General features: G+C 39.8%; 4 protein-coding genes across 4 annotated transcripts; 1 reads left to right on the top strand and 3 right to left on the bottom strand.

Annotated features, from left to right (window-relative positions):
* Positions 1-4,668: 4,668 nt before the first annotated feature.
* LOC118334592 (UDP-glucuronosyltransferase 1-2-like) lies at positions 4,669-6,144 on the bottom strand. The gene is made up of 2 exons (XM_035670563.1): positions 6,047-6,144; positions 4,669-5,148 (listed from the first exon to the last, which is right to left on the bottom strand). The coding sequence occupies exon 2, from the start codon at positions 5,137-5,139 to the stop codon at positions 4,684-4,686; it is 456 nt and encodes a 151-aa protein (XP_035526456.1). The 5' UTR covers positions 5,140-5,148; positions 6,047-6,144; the 3' UTR covers positions 4,669-4,683.
* Positions 6,145-8,064: 1,920 nt separating this feature from the next.
* LOC118325862 (endonuclease domain-containing 1 protein-like) lies at positions 8,065-10,359 on the top strand. Its single transcript, XM_035658709.1, has 2 exons — positions 8,065-8,428; positions 9,246-10,359. Exons 1-2 carry the CDS (start codon positions 8,147-8,149, stop codon positions 9,864-9,866), a joined length of 903 nt encoding a protein of 300 aa, XP_035514602.1. The 5' UTR covers positions 8,065-8,146; the 3' UTR covers positions 9,867-10,359.
* A 1,172-nt stretch (positions 10,360-11,531) lies between these two features.
* Positions 11,532-12,655, bottom strand: LOC118332322 (DELTA-actitoxin-Afr1a-like). Its single transcript, XM_035667553.1, has 3 exons — positions 12,563-12,655; positions 12,302-12,422; positions 11,532-12,122 (listed from the first exon to the last, which is right to left on the bottom strand). Exons 2-3 carry the CDS (start codon positions 12,403-12,405, stop codon positions 11,672-11,674), a joined length of 555 nt encoding a protein of 184 aa, XP_035523446.1. The 5' UTR covers positions 12,406-12,422; positions 12,563-12,655; the 3' UTR covers positions 11,532-11,671.
* Positions 12,656-13,075: 420 nt separating this feature from the next.
* Positions 13,076-14,608, bottom strand: LOC118332121 (DELTA-stichotoxin-Hmg2b-like). Its single transcript, XM_035667279.1, has 3 exons — positions 14,549-14,608; positions 14,027-14,152; positions 13,076-13,670 (listed from the first exon to the last, which is right to left on the bottom strand). The coding sequence occupies exons 2-3, from the start codon at positions 14,128-14,130 to the stop codon at positions 13,241-13,243; spliced, it is 534 nt and encodes a 177-aa protein (XP_035523172.1). The 5' UTR covers positions 14,131-14,152; positions 14,549-14,608; the 3' UTR covers positions 13,076-13,240.
* Between the last annotated feature and the right edge of the window lie 3,325 nt (positions 14,609-17,933).

The following is a 17,933-nucleotide window of genomic DNA, read 5'->3' as shown; positions in this document are numbered from 1 at the left end:
TATCACGAATACTCTGCATTAGAGCCTTGTTCTCAAATATTTCAACCCCCAACATGCTGGCCTGTTGGTGAATTTTCGACAGTGCCCCGAGCATTTCCCAGTAGAACTTCACAAAGCTGAAAAGAGACGCCCCCTCTTTCTGAATCGTTAACATCTTGACCAGGAAGGTTACAAAGAAGTCCTGCTCCTCTATGTTAATGGCTTCTGGTAGGGTGACCGTGATAGAGTGGTAATGTGGTGCGTTTTCCTTGACGTACCAGCTAGTGGCTGTGCGGACCACAGTGACTTCATGGCCCCTGGCATGGAGGCTCTGGATCAGGAGGTTCATGTTAACCCAGTGGCTGCCATCCACCGGGAACACCAGAATCTTTCCACCCTGGACACTGGGACTTGTCAGGAGGGACACACTCACCGCCAGAAGCAGAAGTGAAACTCCCAGGATGCTCCCCATGGATTCACTCTGAGGGAAAAGAACAAACACACAAGTTTAATATAAGCAACTGCAAATATTGGAGTAATCACCTGTTATGATTAGTTTATGTCACACTTGATGTGTTGACAAGGCAACCGCTGCATGTGAAGACACAGCGGCCGGTAGCTTCATCAAATGCTAAATTTTAGTTTGAACTATTTTTTTCTGGGTCTGATTGGGTCTGGTTTTAAGTGGCTGGTGCATACTGTTCAAATTTAAATTGATTCAGAAGATTTTAACTATGGCAATGCTAGCTCCTTCAAACCTTTCTGTTTTTGGCTTTATCACTGAAACACGTATTACCTAATTCAAATTCAACACAATTTCAAAAAATGAATTATTTCCTAGGTGTGTACATATATAGTTTTTTTATTCTATGATGATGATTATTTATGAATTTAATTATCTTTCTCTATGTGTGTAGCATTAAGGAACTACAAAGCTTTATTTTGTAATAAAGCTTTGTGTTGTATAATAATAAATACATTTCCTTGATTATAATTTTTTACTAAATTCCTTCCAAATGACAAACTTATGTAACAAACTGGGAATTGCAACCAGCCACAAGAAACACTGACATGCACCCAGGGTGGTAGCTACTGGAAAGAAAATGGTGTTATTTTTATATAACCTAGATGTGTTTATTTTAGTCAGCGAAAGCATTGTTGTCTCATAATCAGAAATCAACACACAAACATGTTGAAAGCCAAGGCCATTTAATTGTGCAGAGCTTTGGAAGTTTGCTGATAAGCATTTTTATTACGGGGGAGAGACAGTGAAAGTCTTTCTCTCAAAGGCTGCACATGTTATTAGGATGCTATCATATCATATGCTGTATTATATTATCAAATTATCATTACTATTGATGTTTTAGCTGGTCAAGGTGGAGCTAATTTTGATCATACTTTATATACACACTTACTCCAACATTATTAATATTATTAATTATTTTTAAAAATATAGCTCTGGGTTTTTATACCTCAGAAACACCATATCCTGGATGGTTTTATCTGCAAATTCTTTAGCACAGATTTACAGAAGAAACCAGAGGAAATGACCACATGGAAACACACAAAGCCCACAGTACTAAAACCTGAGATGTCAGTCCAACTGATCAAAGTCCAGTGGAATGCATGGACTGACTAATGCCTTGTGTTACTATGGTCTCTAATCTTATTCAGCAGGGACTCGCTAACAGGCTAAAAACACATAGCAGAGTCTCCATTCATAATATGCAGAAGAAACATGCCCTGAAGTGTCCAGTTTCCTGTCTGCATGTATGTTGTTGAGAAAGCTGAGAAAGAGGAATCTAACATGCATTCTTGCCTACAAATCAGCAACTTCCAGTGATCAAAGACTGTTGAAAGTAGTTATTTAAAGTCCAGCACAAGTAAGTGTCAGCAAAGTCTCTTCTCCACAGCAATGCTGTAAAGGCATTTAACTAAGTTTGTTCGTGTATTTTATTAAAAGGAGTAAATGTTAGAACTTACCTTAAATCACTGAAACAGTGGAGAAATGTACTACTAGCCTCCCCTGGACAAGTGAAGCTCTGCGGCTGCTGGAATCCAAACTCCAAACCCGATTGTTGTGTTACATAAGGAAGGGAGTCCAGTGGGGGAGGGCGGTGTTACAAATGGACTTCAGATTTTTGTGTGTACTTTGGACGGGGAGGAGAGGGAAAACAGTTTTCCCAAAGAGTCCGCCCTCTCTCTCTGTGCTGCATACAAACTCACAGAGGAAACCACCCACCCAACACACACACACTCAAAACAGTTTTTTGTGGAGAAAATCTCACCTGCTGTGACCTGCACAATGAGCTCATCCTGCAAAATAGATGTCCAGGAAAGAGCAGTTATAAGACCCTTTAGTACTTTCTATTTTTTTTTTTTTCATATGTTCAGTCCTTGAATAAATGGGTATTTGGTTAAAATTATCTTTTTTTTAAATAATGGTTAAAATGTTTATGATATGCTGAAATGTAAAGTAACAGTAGGATATATAGAGTCATAAATCTAAAGTTGGCTAGCTAACATGGTCATTCCAGACCAAGTGAGACCGCAGCAACAAAACCTCTCAGTGTATTTAATTACGCAAGGGTGCGTTTCATTGCTTATGACCTTAATTTCTCGTTTGTTAGATAAGGAATGCACAAACAGATGCAGTAATAGGTATAGAGCCATGAAGATATAAGAGTTGGATCATCTGTTTGCTCCAATTGACCTTTTTTTTTTATTTACAGCAATGGCAGAACGTGGAGCCTCTCAATAGTTCCCAGAAGTTAGCTTACTCTACAACCAGTGCAGTAGAGTTGCAAATTTAAATATTAATTCTGTTCTGATAATACTATATCATCCAGTGTTGTTGCTTCTTAACACATTTTTTTGCATGGTTGGGAGTAAAAATAATATTGGGGTATGTGATTGTACAGTTGTGGGTGCAGTTGGTGATATGATGATATCTATGTTTAAGTACAAGTTATGTAATACTGATGTTAAGCAGGTATAATGTTTACCATGTTCACCATCTTAACTTAGTTATGCCATTAGTCATAATAAGTCATATAAAGGTATTGGACAAATTTATCTGGATTAAACATTAAGGGATAACCAACATTTTTTACAATTCACCCTGACAATCAAGCCATGAAATTTATCGAGACATTTCAACATTTCAATCACAAATGTGAATGCCTCTATCTTTTAGCTGTTGAGATATTTCACTGGAGAGAAGAATCTGACCTCATTATGGTGCTAGAGGAAAAGGTCAAGGTATTACCCAAATTAATAAGAATTATCTTCTGGGCACCATGCTTATCTGTATCATATTTAATGGGAATCAATCCAATAGTCAGTCTGGACCATGCTGGTGGATTGACCTATTGACTGACACCACCCTCCATAGAGCCATGAGTGAGAAAGACACTTATCTGATGTGAGTCAGTAACTACTCCTGCTTGGGTTTTCTCCTCTTGCACAGTCTAAAGCAAAGGAATCGTATTGATCCCACTACAATGGCTATATCGTGTCAACAAGACTGGCACGTCACAAAAGAACAAAGCATATAACACAAGAATAAATAGGATACCAGGGCATCTTGTTAAGGACCTCAGTCCGTAATATGAATGTTCAGGTCCTTTTTGTGCCTGGATAACAAACTCAAACCCATAAAACAGCAGTGTTCCACAGGAGGGATGCATTTGTTTATCTCGAGGAGAGCAGAGAAGACGGCTTTCATGTTATTTCTGTAGGAGGGGATTGGTGGAAGAACTTCTTGTATTGGTTTCCAGAAAACTTCTGGCCGGGAGTGATTTTTGGGTGCACAAACCAATCTTAGCCCGACTTCCTTGCATTCCAATCTAAAAACGTTATCCCCCAAAACTGGTCAAAACAGAAGCGGTTATCCACTATGGGCACCCATGGTAGATGGACCATACGATCCCATTGTACCCTCAGGGGCCAACAAAGGCGTTTAATCATTCGGGGTGGACTAAGAGGGTCATTCGTGGGCATCCATTCTAACAAGTAAGGGTGTTGTTGCCCAGAATTGGTTGGGGCGTCACCGGCATTGCCGTCATATGAGCCTTTTGGGGAAGTCTTGGCAAAAAGCAGCAGCGATTCAGGAAGTGTAAAATTTTTTTTTTTTTTTTTTCTAGTAGGGTAGGCCTTTGACCAGAGTACAAGAGACCACAGGGGATGAAATCCCATGGCTTCTCCGGGAACTTGAAAACAAACTCCTCCAGCTCTGGATTGATAAAGGCTCAGAAGCTACCTGAAAACAAACCAAGTTAGGCGATGTTCGGCATTGGTCGGTCTGGGGATTTCAAAAAGCAAAGGTTCCACCCTCATGAGCCAAGATGGTCTGCTTTTTCCTTGTAGAAAGTGATACGAGTTTCTGATCTGGAAGTTTAACCTGGAATAGTCTTATCATAAGTGGGAAACAATTAACAAATCTGTCAATGATTGTTGTTGAAGGCATAGTAAAAAGGGTGTTCTTGACCCCTTTGGCCAAAATGTGTTTTTCATCTTATTCAAGACACAGCATTCGAAATTGGAAACTAGGATTAAAATGGGGATGAGCACAAACCAAACTTAGTCCTTCTTCCGCTTGGGAAGGGGTCCATCTTCACATTTTAAAACAAGTTCGGGCAGCTTAGAGTTCATTGAGCCCCACCAGAATTTCCCCACAGGCAACGGGGTCCAGAAGAACCATTGTCAAACTGAAGGACGAATACTCTGCATTAGAGTCTTGTTCTCAAGTATTTCTACCACAAACATGCTGGCCTGTCGGTGAATTTTCGACATTACGTCGAGCATTTCCCAGAAGAACTTCACAAAGCCGATAAGAGACGCCCCCTCTTTCTGAATCGTCAACATCTTAAACAGGAGGCTTACAAAAAAGTCCTGGTCCTGTAGGCTCATGGCTTCTGGTAGGGTAACAGTGATGGAGTGGTAATGTGGTGCGTTTTCCTTGATGTACCAACTAGTGGATGTGCGCACCACAGTGACCTCATGGCCCCTGGCATGGAGGCTCTGGATCAGGAGATTCATGTTGACCCAGTGGCTGCCATCCAACGGGAACACCAGAATCTTTCCGCCCTGGACACTGGGACTTTTCAGGAGGGACATCACCGCCAGCAGCAGAAGTGAAACTCCCGGGATGCTCCCCATGGATTCACTCTGAGGGAAAAGAACAAAAAAGTAATGGGTTTTATATCACACTTAATTTTTTACTTTTACTGAAACTTTCTGTCAAGGGCTGCATGTGTCATGGTAATCATGTTATATTATTAAATTATTATTACTTTTATTTTTGATATTTGAAGTAGATTTTCCTGATTACATACTTTCACTTAGGTAACATTTTCAATGCAAGGCTTTTACTTATGATGGAGTCTTTTGTACAGAGTGCTATTAGTACTTTTACTTAAGTAAGAGATCTGAATACTTCCAACATTGTTCATATTATTTATTTTTTTTTTTTTAGAGAGAAATGACTGGAAACACACATAGCCCGCACTACTAAACCTTGAACTGTTGCTGGTACTGTCATATCTTGGGAAAAACTGGATGGACTCAAATGCAACACAGTAGGATGTCTTTAGTAATTGAATGAAAATGGCTTACAAGCAGGTGGCATGCAAAATACAAGTCCAACATGGGAACGCAGGGAAAATGCAAGGAGAAAACCAAGAGCTAGGTGTCCACACACCAAACCAAAAGGAACTGACAACTGAAACAAGGAAACAAAGTCACAAAGGATCAAAGTCTAGTGAAATGCAGGGACTCGCTAACAGGCTAGCATACCATTCATAACCTGCAGAAGAAACATGCCTCAAGTGTCCTTGAGTTTCCTGTCTGCATGCCTGTTGTTGAGAGAGCTGGAAGAGGAATCTAACATGCACTCTTGCCTACAAATCAGCTACTTCCAGTGATCAAAGACTGTTAAAAGTAGATTTATTTAAAGTCCTGCACATGTTGCTGTCAGCAAAGTATCTTCTCCCTCAGCAATGCTGTGAAGGCATTTAACTGAGTTTATTCATGTGTTGTAGAAAAAGGAGTAAATGTTATAACTTACCTTGAATCTCTAAAACTGTGGAGAAATGCACTGTAAGTCTCCTCTGAACAAGTGAAGCGCAGCGGTGGCAGGAATCCATGAAGCCTGATTGTTGTGGTAAATAAGGAAGAGAGTGCAGTGGGGGAGGAGAGGAAAACGGTTTTCCCACAGAGCCAGCCCTCTTTCTGTGCTGCATATAAACACATGCACACACACACACACACACACACACACAGGAAGGAAGCCACCCACCAAACACACATTTGACCAGTTCTTGGTCTCAAAATGAAATTAGTTTGTTGGGGAACAGCTTCACCAAACAACATGACTGGTTCAGACCAAGGGTTGAATATAAAAATCATATAATTCATTAGTAAGTTAAAATATTAAAACAATAAAACATTTATGCTGAATCCTGATCAGTCAGACTTTGTTGGTTCAGTCAAGTGTCCAGTGGACCTGAATCAACCAACAACACTAGTGAACACCCACATACAGAGGAAGATAGTGGTTTGGGGGTTCAGTTACTCTTTAAGATGTGACTATATGTTGATTTTATCTTTTAACCATCTTTAAGATGTAGCACATAGCAAGTACAGGAAAGGAGGAAGATGACAAACAGGGGCGAGACTTAGGAAGGGGGAAGGGGAAAGACTGTTTCCAGTTTCACACATCTGCAGGTTTCCTGTCATACTTTTGTTTTTTTTTGGGAGGGGGGGTTGCAGCTCGTTGGGACATTTAGGTGCTTTTAACACTGTATTTAATATAGTTTAAAACAGACAAATTATGCTGGGCCTCAGTGGATCAGCCTGAGCGGGAAACTTGATTATATCGTAAAATAATACAGTCTTGGTCGTCTGGTTCCTGGATTTAAAGGATAAGTTGGTATTTTTCTGAAACAAACAATGTGTTAGTCAGTACTTTCTCATTTCCCTTTTCTGTGTGTTAATTTCCTGAAACAGCTTCTCACTATAGTTTCTAGTGAACGTCACTCAAACAGGAGGAATTAATACACTTGTTGGGGACTATTTTAAGCGGTCGATTATTCCACATTTGGTGCTTTGGTGCGTTAACACCAATTGGTGCGTTAACACCAATTGGTGCGTTAACACCAGTGGAGCACTAAACTTAAAGGGAGTCAGTACCATCAGTTACAAAGATTATCTTGATTCAGTTTGTACAAACCTGCATTAACTGGTTTTTCGGCTTTGAGATAGCAGGACGAGCTGTAAACACGGCATTGATATAATATCACCTTAAACCCAGTAACTGCTTTTTTTGGCCTCTTGGGGGCAGCTGAAACAGGTCGAGAACACAATGTTGACATATACTTGAAGTTCATATGGTGAGCACAACCAGCAATTAGAAAATAAAACATTATCATTAATTTTGTGTTTCTGTTCACCTGATGAATATAATATAATATAAGACCAATAATCTCTGTTACCTACCAACTCCTGAGGGAAATATCTGGTTCTTTAGCAGTTAAATGTTGCACTATGTTCACTAAAACTAATGATTTTTATCTGTAGAAGATGTCACAGACATGGAAAAAACTTGTATGTATTGTATGTATTTTTTTAAAGGAGATGAAGCTGTTCAGCATCGTAGCCGTCACACAGAGCTCAGGTAGGCAGTTGGCACTCAGGGTTACCAGCAGAGGAGCGGGGGGACCTAGTGGGGAATACTGCTAAGGAGGGGTGAACCGGAGCGGGGCGGACCAACGGAGGATGGCTCCGACCAGGACTCTGACTCTGGGGATGAAGACACAGCGGGTTCAGGCAGCGACAGGAGAGGAATGAGTGTATAGTTTTTATTTGTTAGTCAGGAGCAAAGCAAATCTAAATTAAACTTTTATTATGTAAGAGGAAGTCTTTGAGTCTCGCTTTAAGTGAAATTTACTGAAGTGCAACACTCACAGCAAGCGAAAAAAGACTGATAAGTGAAACCAATGTTGAAACTGTTTCTGCTTTCACTGAGAGGTCATGTGTTAAAGAAAAAGGGGAAACAGCTCTTTATTAATTCATGCTTCACAGCATTTCACTGAGGGTCTGTGTGAAGGCATGACACATCGCTGGGCATTCAACAGCTGGATTTCACCCCCAACTGCCCACTATCACAATGTCAAATCACAGTGATCTGGCTGTGGTCATCCTGGCCTTCACTGCCGGGTGGTGCCTGTGTGCAGCTGATGTCGGGGACTTCGCTCCTTGCCTGCAGGTCTTCTATAAGTCTTGGCCTCCCAAAGGTCTGGCAGGGACCCCGATCTGCCAACATTATTACAACCAGTACCGCTTTGCCACGTTGTACAGTCGACCACGCCGCTCTCCATGGTTCTCAGCCTATTTGTACTCTGTACCACAAGGAAAGAGACCCAGTGCATCTTGGAAGTTCGAGCCACAGGTGAGCAGATTTATGTTGATTCATATTGAAACATGAATTTATATAAAGTATTAGAGAAGGTGGAGTGTTAAGCTGTTTTAATGTTTGGAGTGGAAACAAGATATTAGTAGGCTCACACTGAAACAAGACATTATTCTTGTTTGAAAAGACTTCTTCATTTGACTCGTACCTACGTCCTAGTTTAGCACCATTTACATGTTTTCAGGAAATAACAAGAAAACGAGGAAATACGCCTCAGTAAAGAAGAACTGTCACATTTGTGTGCTCATGGTCCGTCAGCTCTGCATGGTAACCATAAATCTGGTACACTACATGGCCAAAAGTACCTGGAAAGCCAAATGATACATCCATATGTGATTATTGAACAGCTCTCTCCAAAACCATGGGCATTAATCTGCTGCTATATATAACTATATACACCACAGAGCCACTGTCATGTTGAAACAAGAAACACATTATTTATTGAAATATAACTGAAAGCTGTAGCATTTAGTTTTCCCTTGGACTGTAGCTTCCATTAAATACAAGTCTTATACAAAATTAACCATTTATGAAGACTCTGGTAGGATTCTGGTACTTTTTACACTCAGTGTCGACTGTTTTTAGGCAAAACATTTTTTTTTTAAAAATAGAATAAAATAGACCAATGTAGTATTTCTTCACCAAAACTATATTCCTGGTGTCTTGAAGGCTTTGCAAACCTTGATAAGAGTGACAAAAACAGAATATGTTATGCATGTAAACATTGTTAAAGGTCTGTATGACATAGTCAACTTTAAAACTACATCACTTCTTCCTTTAACGTCCCAATAAACAGCTAGCATACCCAGGAGCTGATGGCAACATGATCCCCTTCCCTCCGGGCCCTCTGGACCAGAACGTGGTAGACAGCCAGGCAGTGGAGCCGGACTACATCAATTCCACCTATTCCCGTGGCCACTTGAACCCGAGCCTCCACCACCAGAGACGTGAAGACCGCTCGGCCACCTTCACCCTCACTAATGTGGTTCCCCAGAAGGCGGGCTCTAATGACGGGCCCTGGGAATACCTGGAGCAGGCCGTCAACAAAACCCTGGGGGCCTACTGTCTTGGAGAGGCTTACATAGTGACTGGCATCATCCCTTACCTGAAAGACGAGCGTTGGATCAAGAATCATCGCGTGGCTGTGCCGGAGTATATGTGGTCCGCCTACTGCTGCCCAAACTACAACAGCAGTCTGCCAGAAGAACTAAAGGGTGCGTTTCCCACGTACGCCGCAGTGGGCCGCAATGACCGCAACAGCACCGAGGAGATCGTGCCCGTTAGCCAGACAGCTAAGAAACGGTTCAGAGGATACGATGTCAGACAGATGCCACTGGAAACACTTGAGATGTATCTGAAGGACCGTTTCAATACCGTTGTCAGTGTTTTTTATGAGAAATGCTCTGGATCAGACTGATCCTGCACAGAGACACACAGAGACTGCATTGTTACAATAATCAGGTCTTGAAGTGTTTAATTCAATTTAATCCAGACTAAATATAATTACAGTGTGTCCTTTCAACAAAGTCCTGCAAACAAAATGGCAAAATATTAGAGGAATTATTCTTATAATCTGCCATCACTAGTTAAGGTTTGGTTACACTGTAAAAAAATCATTTATTTTTAAAAACTGTAATATTCAGGCAGCTGAGGCACCAAAACAATACTGTAAAGTGACTGACTCGTACAGTCATTTACTAAAATTAAAATGAGTTTTTAGCTTTAATTAGAATTATTTATACATGTAAAAACAATTAAATGACCTATAAATACAGGCAACCTTTGCTATAATACAAATAATCAGGCTTAAAGTGCTGTTATTATTAGATTTTTCTTATTTTAAAGAAAATCTTAAAAGTTACAGAACTGTAATAAAAGTAATTATCTGTGAAATTACAGTAATTATTGTTGTTTTCAGTGATAAAAACTGTATTTTAACAGTTTACCAATGCTTATACACTGATACAAAGCAGCAAGGACCCAGCCCACAACAGGCACTGGGGTGCCAGCTCCACCAGGTGAGCCACCAGGGGGCCTGTAAAGCTCAGTAATCACAAAAAAACAGAATAACTATTTCATGGCGCAGTGATTTCCTGAAGTTTTGTTGTTGACACCCAACCAAGAAAAAGTATGGGACTGTGAAACGTATTACTTGTTTTTACCATGGAGGGGTGGATCTAAAGAAATATTCATGGGGTGGCCAGAGGGTGGCATGGAGACTTTAAGAACTATTCATCGAATCATAATCACATTAGTTATTATTTACTTGGGAATGCCCCCAGATGTAGATGTTTGAACTCAAAAACATTATTGTGGCACATTAGTAGGCCAATAGAAATATCTAAAGGTGGAATTAGAAGTCAAAGAATTGTTTTATTTCAGACATTTTTCAAAATATGTGTCATATTTTATCTAACTTGAGCCTATCACTTAGTCCAAAATGTGTAATTACTTTTTTTAACTTAAAATTAATCTAAATGAATGTGTTTAATTTGAGCATTTATGTCCAAATGCATTTTTTAGCCATCCCTCTACATCCGCTCCTGTTACCATGTTCTTTTTTATTTTACAGTTAAACAAACACTACCACTACACTTGCTACCTATGGACAGAGCCAGGCTGTTTCCACTCTTCATGCTAAGCATACATGTATATCCATGTGCATATAATGGTATTTCTTTTGTCTGGGTACGTGTACAATGTAATGCTTCCACTGTGGGTTTGCAGCAAATACGTTGGACCACTAGGTGGTGACCTCGTGCAATACATGTAGCTGGTGAAAAGCTGTTTGTTTTACTTCTGTTGACACTGAAGTTTCATCTTTACAGAATGAATCCAAAGAAACACCTCATCAAATCAATGCATCTTTTATCTTCTAATTAAATCACTATCACTAATAAAGTCAGTGATCTTTTGTTTTATATTTAAAACAGAAACCACACTTTCTAATCTGTATTCCGTAACATTCATTTTTATCAAGCTTTCTGAACATGTGTAATAAGTGGAAATTATATTTATGCTTTAAATCAAGAACAATAGATATGTTGCCCGTCGGACTCGACTGTTCTGAATCTTTGCCAAGTCTTTGTAATGATCACTAAGACACAAGTTTTGTCATATCGGACTCATTATGTATTTATTTATGAAAAGATGGTACAACACATGTAACACTACACACCGGTGTGTCAAACTGCATTACTCTGACAAACATTCCTCACCAGCTTAGTAAGACTGTTGTGTCATTTGAGCAAAGACCTTGTCCCAGATCTCCACCTTCAGAATGGCCCTGCCCAGAGGGGACATGGTGCACATGATGTCCAGGTTCTTGCCCTGGTACGTGAGACCGCAGCCTTTGGCCTCAGCCCGCACAAAGCCCACTTGCTCTTTGTTGTAATACATCTCTTTGTACAGACTCTCGTTGCACTCTTTTCCCACCTCGTAGATTCCCACGCCCACCCAGTTCTTGTACATGTTTTGGTCATAGGGCACGGAGAACATTATAGCTACTTTCTCTTTGGCGCAGTTGCTCTGCCTCTCAAACAGGTCGTAGGTCAGGACGCCCACTGCGCCGGTGGCTTTGGCGGTTGTCTTGCTGAAGTTGCACACTTCGGTTTTCAGTGGGCGCACGGTGGGTTGGGGTGGGCTGTGGCAGTTGCCGCTCTCCAAGTAAACCCTTTTTTAAAGGCAAAAAAGAAAAAAAAAAGTAAATTAGATAATGAATGACTACTCTTAATTTGGAGAAATTAGGGCCTCATCATTCAAGCTGCTCTTCAGTTTATCCATGAAAGCAAATGAACTTGCGCTCGTTTTTTCAACAGCTTTACAAGTTTGCCTTTAAAGTCTTGCACTTACTTGGGGTCCACTAGGCAGTAGTTGTTGGTGATGTTGGAGATCTCAATGGTGACATTTCTTCGGCTTTTGAGGTTAGCTGCCAAAGCCTCTGCTGATTCACTCATACTGCTGCTCGGAAAGGCTGCGATGGAGCATGAGAGGTGTAAAGTTTAAACAGCAGGTCTGTTTTACAATGCACCGGAGCAATTACTGTACAGTGCTAAATCCTTCTGATGTACATCATAATTCACTAAATAAGAGCATGGGAATAAAGAAGCTTACCTCTCCGGATTCCAGGTGTGCTACTTGCTCAGGTAAAACCAGATTGGAAACACTGGGTTCAGTCTTTAGCTCTTTCTCACTGGGGAATGTGTGACACCTAAATCCCACCCAAAACTGTCTCCACCCACAGCACACACCTTCTCCCGGTTGCTCACCGTCTCAAAACGTCTTCTCCTCAGGTATGTAGATACAGAGGCGTGAAGACGGGGGTTCAGCTGACAATAACAACTCTACGGTGGTAATTCTTGTTTTCAGCCGGTTTGTTCAGCTTTCCATGACCGTCTCATACCACATTGTCTCAGTATGCACCACACCTTTTGCCTCTGGGTCTGTGGTGTGAACCTACAATACCTCACTGAAATTTACTTTTTCCACTCGAAGTGAAGTATGATTAATTTTATATCTGCTTAATAAATCTTTTACTTTTTGTTACTTGATGTTACTGCATACAAACATTTGTGATCATGTGTGACGAGATGGTAGAAAAAAACGTGAAGGACAAGAAATCCATTATATTGTTTTTTATTCATTTAAAGCACCGTTACATGACATGAATGACAGACAAGTTGCATGTAGGTTTTCAGAAATATGTGCATCGGCTGTGTTCTTACAATTTACTCCACACCAATGAACTCATTCGATGCTCAACCTTTTATTTTCACAGCACCACAAAGAGACTCATCTGCCCATCTTGTCATACAGCTCCAGTTTAATAATTGACCTGCCCTCATCGGACATGCAGGCCCTTACGTCCACCATCCTTCCCTTGTACATCACCCCTGAGCCGTCAGCCTCGTGGCGCACAAAGTTGGTGAAATCCTTTCCCTTGTACATGTGGTCATACAGCTTCTCATCGCACGCTCTCGTGTGCTCGAAGATGCCCACCCCGAGCCAGTTCTTGTAGAAGTTATAGTCGAACGGCACCGAGAACATGACGGCCATCAGCTCGTTGCAGTGGCGATTGCGCATGTCAAACAGCTCGTAGGTCAGGACGCCCACAGCTCCCGATGCTGTGTTGTCATCCTTGGTGAAGGAGCACACCTCAGTCTTGGTGGTGCGCACAGTGGGCTGTGGGGGGCTAAAGACGAAGCCGCTTTCCATGTACACCCTGGAGGGTAGAAGAGGATAGATGCAGCTGTGAGTGGTGGAAGAAGTACTTAAAGTCCTATTATCAGCTAAATGTAAGTACTGTTGACTGAGATATTACTATATATGACTTTATTAGACTGTTAATGCTGATGTATCCATGTGGAACAACTAATAGACATCTGGAACACAAGGGTCAGGAGGCAAAAAGGTTGGAAAACATTAGTTTAATCTTCAACAACTGGTCTACTTTTTGATCCAATCTTCCGCAGTGGGAAGTAGAAATAAATTGGAACACTCATGCACCTCAAGTACCTTCAAAGTGTACTTGAGTGCAGTACTTGTGCAACGGGCACACTGTCTAACAGCAGTTCTTACTTTGGGTTGACGAGACAGAAGGTAGCGCTGACATTGGTGATCTCTATGACACAGTTGCGGTTGGTGGTGAGGGCGACAGCGTGGGACTCTGCAGTCTCAGGCATGTTGACGGCTGCTGGATGACGACTAAAAGACAGAGGTAAAGAAAAAAGCTGCGAACATCAGAAACTGGAAGTTCTGCATTATTGAGATTTATTTTGTAGCTTATGTAGAAAACTGCCTCGAAGGTTCCTTATTAAACAGCATCAGGTAGAGTCACCTGACACACATATACTGCTAAGAGGCGTGCAAACAATCATTCTACATACACACTATGACACAAGGATGAAGTACAATGCACTCAGGACACCAAGCATTACATCACTGCAGCACACTATTTCATCTTTATTACAAGATAAAGAGCTAAAAACATCTCTATTGACCATTATCACAGACTGTTATCTACTAATATTACAACTAGATATCAAAATAATTCTAGCTTTGGTTAATACGGCATAATTCACTCAAAGTAAATGTACTTACTTTGCTTTATGTCACACACACAGGGTGGTAGAGAGTCCTCTGAAAACAGGTCTGAGTTTGGTTTGGAGACAGGTATGAAGTCACACCCTCCCAGGCACAGTCACACCTCACATACAGTCTGAGCTTACGGGAGGTGTGTCTCTGCTCTCTTTTTAGAAGACATCTGCACCAATACACGTGTAATGTATGTTAAATTTCAATGTCTAAAGCAATGAAAAAGACTGGATTATAGAAACATTATGTGAATTAAACGTTTTAGTACTGATGGTCAGTTTGGCACAAGATGGAAAAGTACTGCTGGCATAGACGAACAATAGATTCCCCACAGTGGCTGACAGTTGCCGGGTGTAGTACCTGAATTTCTGGTAAGATTTCAAAAGTAAATAGTAGCAGCCACGCACGATACAACAGACGTTCTCATTGTTTTTACACACGTTTTCTGTATGTGGAACCTGTTCCAGCATGTGTGATATTTGAACAAGTCACCAGTCCATCAGAGTGAACTGTAAAAATTGACAAACACGTACTCATGGATGGATTACTGAACGGGCCTCAATGATTGAGGCACTATTTCATGTTTCAGATGTCTTTGAGTTGTATCTTTCATACATTATGAGGTTTATTCAACATTTATATATAAATATTAATATGAATTGGTACATTTTTCCAACTCTTCAAGGGTAAGCACAAGGCCAGGCTAAAGTTGAATTTTTGCTGCTGTGGCTGCAAAAAAATGAGTGGCCCATAATTGCTAACGTTCAAATTAAATTGCCATATCATCAACAAAACTTGAATAACTTTTGGAATAGTAACACATTATTATTATTATAATATGTTCGAATCACAATATTGCTTTATATTATGCTATCCAATGAAGCAATCTTAGCTAGCTGGCTGGCTAACATATTGGCAACAAGGTTAGCGTTAGCCCCTCAAACTATCTGTACACATCCCTGCAACGCTTCCTTCAGCTGCTTCTCCAGCCATCAATGCAGTTTAGCTCCAAGCTATTTCCCAAAACTTCATATTCAGGGTTCCACGTCTTTCCTACATTATGATGTTAATCAAATTTGAATCCTATTAATTATCTTATACTTTACTTTACTTTATCTTAACTGTTTTTACTCCTTCAGCTTCGTCTTCATACAAAGTTAAGCCAAAGTTAGCTCCAGCTTTTCAACAAACCTTAAAATATTCCACATCTTTCATACATTATTGACATAATTTAACATTTAAATACCAGCAATGCAGTTTATCATCAACTTTTCAACATCCAGCCTTCACATTTCTTCAGAAAATGCCTTCTCTAGTTACACTTATGTACTTTTACTAAAGCAGGATTATAAATTAAGTATTTAAGTCACGTGTAATGGAGTATTATTAGTTTGTCATACTGATATTTTGGTTTAAGTAAAAGATCTGATTACTTCTTTTATCGCTGCAGACATGCATGCATGTTTTAGGACCATGGGTCACACCCTCTTGGCAAGGCAGGAATACTAATAACCACTGTATCACAGCACCATCCAGCATCCATACATTAAAATAGTGAAACATGTCATGTCCTGGTGGCCGGGGGGTTTATGATGCTGGTGATGCATTCACAAAATCTCCGGGATGACTCAGTTTGGAGACCTTTAAGACTCTACACTATGGTTTAATGGAGCTACCGAACAGTAAGTTTCCTGCCCACTCACAGCCGGTTGAACCACACAGTGTCATCTCTGCAACATTCATGTGCTATCTGCAAATCAAAACACATGCAGTAATACCTTTTAAATCGTATATCATCTTGGCACAAAAATATCCAAATTGTAGAACATTGTCTTGTTTTATTTTCCTCATTATGTTACAAGGACCTTTCTATACTGTCTTTGTGTCTATATGTTTTATTATTATATATTATATATTTCTGCAAGGAAAATGGTCACGGCAAAAGAACTCACACGTAGTATTTGAAATATGTTTCCTTTGTGTCTCCCAACAAAAGAAGGCAGCTCAATCTCACTCAGATGTTAACAAGATTAGTGTCCAGCAAAATGTAGCTGATGAACATGTGCAGTTTCTCTTCAGTAGGATTTAAAATGAATTAATATTTCAGTTTGCAGAGCTTCACCAAATTGTTGTATGGAGAGTCACAGTCAGAACTGCAGTCGCTTTAGATTCATTAAGTGCAGCTCATCCACTCTCAAGCATAAACTCTTTCTTCATCAGGGGAAAAACAGAAGACGTGTTAGAAACCTTTTAATCAACTTAAACAACATAGGTAGAAATCGAGTCATCATTTTTTCTTTCATTTTTACAACATTAGCGCCATCTTGTGTTCAAATCAAAACAACCAAAATGAAGACAGACATTTATTTCCAGCAGTTTACGTCAGACCAGCTCAATGAAACTGAGCTTTCTGCATGAGAACAAAAACATAAAATCCACAATTAAGTAGAGTCTTTCTTTATAAGTTACATTACAAAGATGGTTGGCGAACACTGGCACCAGTGGTGGAATGTAACTAAATACATGTACTCAAGTAATGAATTTAAGTACAATTCATGGTGCTGGTATTTTAATTTGATGCAACTTTATACTCCTACTCCAATACACCTCAGAGGGAAATAATTAATTTTTTACTTCATTATATTTATTTAGCAGCCTCAGTTATTTGTTCATTTAAAAAAAATTTTTTTTACAGATTTTTGCACAAAAACAAAATAATCAGTGTGAAGATGTCACTTTGGGCTCTGGGTAAATGTGACGACAAGAACTTTTCTTGAGTATTTCCATTTTTTACACCTCTACTCCACTACATATCACTGGTAAATATTAAACTCATCACTCCACTCCATTTATTTGACACTTTGGCTATGGCTACTGGTTACTTTTTAAATTGGAAACACGTGATAGGCTTATATATGACGCAGTACTATACCACTAATCCAACCAGTGATATACAAAGTATCTCACACAACTACAACATTAAAATGTATTTTTTTGTGATAAAAACAGAATTATATAATATTCTATAATAATATAACACAGTGGAAGAAGCCATTCTCCATAATAAGTACTTTTACTTTTGATATTTTAAGTATGTTAAGCTAATAATAGGCTACTTCTTTAGGGAGTACTTTTAGACGACGGTATTTCAAGTAAGTTGTTCATCTGTTGTAATTCACTTGATAGTTTTTTGTCACCACAAGATGGCACTCAAATGGTAACAATTATCAAAGGTATCAGTTCATAGATGATTATCCTAAAAGAGTCCTTGTGTTGACTGAAAGTGTAAATGAAGCGCTTTCTAACACTTTACCTCTGTTTGTCCAGATAAAGCTGAAACATTTGAGGTTTGATTCAACATAATAACTGAATAAAGTTGATAAAAAAGCTG

The sequence above is a fragment of the Morone saxatilis genome, unplaced genomic scaffold, assembly GCF_004916995.1.
Source record: "Morone saxatilis isolate NCDOM2014 unplaced genomic scaffold, NCSU_SB_2.0 Contig1, whole genome shotgun sequence".
Lineage (NCBI taxonomy): Eukaryota > Metazoa > Chordata > Actinopteri > Moronidae > Morone > Morone saxatilis.
Note: the sequence above shows the minus strand (reverse complement) of the source record. Positions and strands in the feature narration are given on the sequence as shown.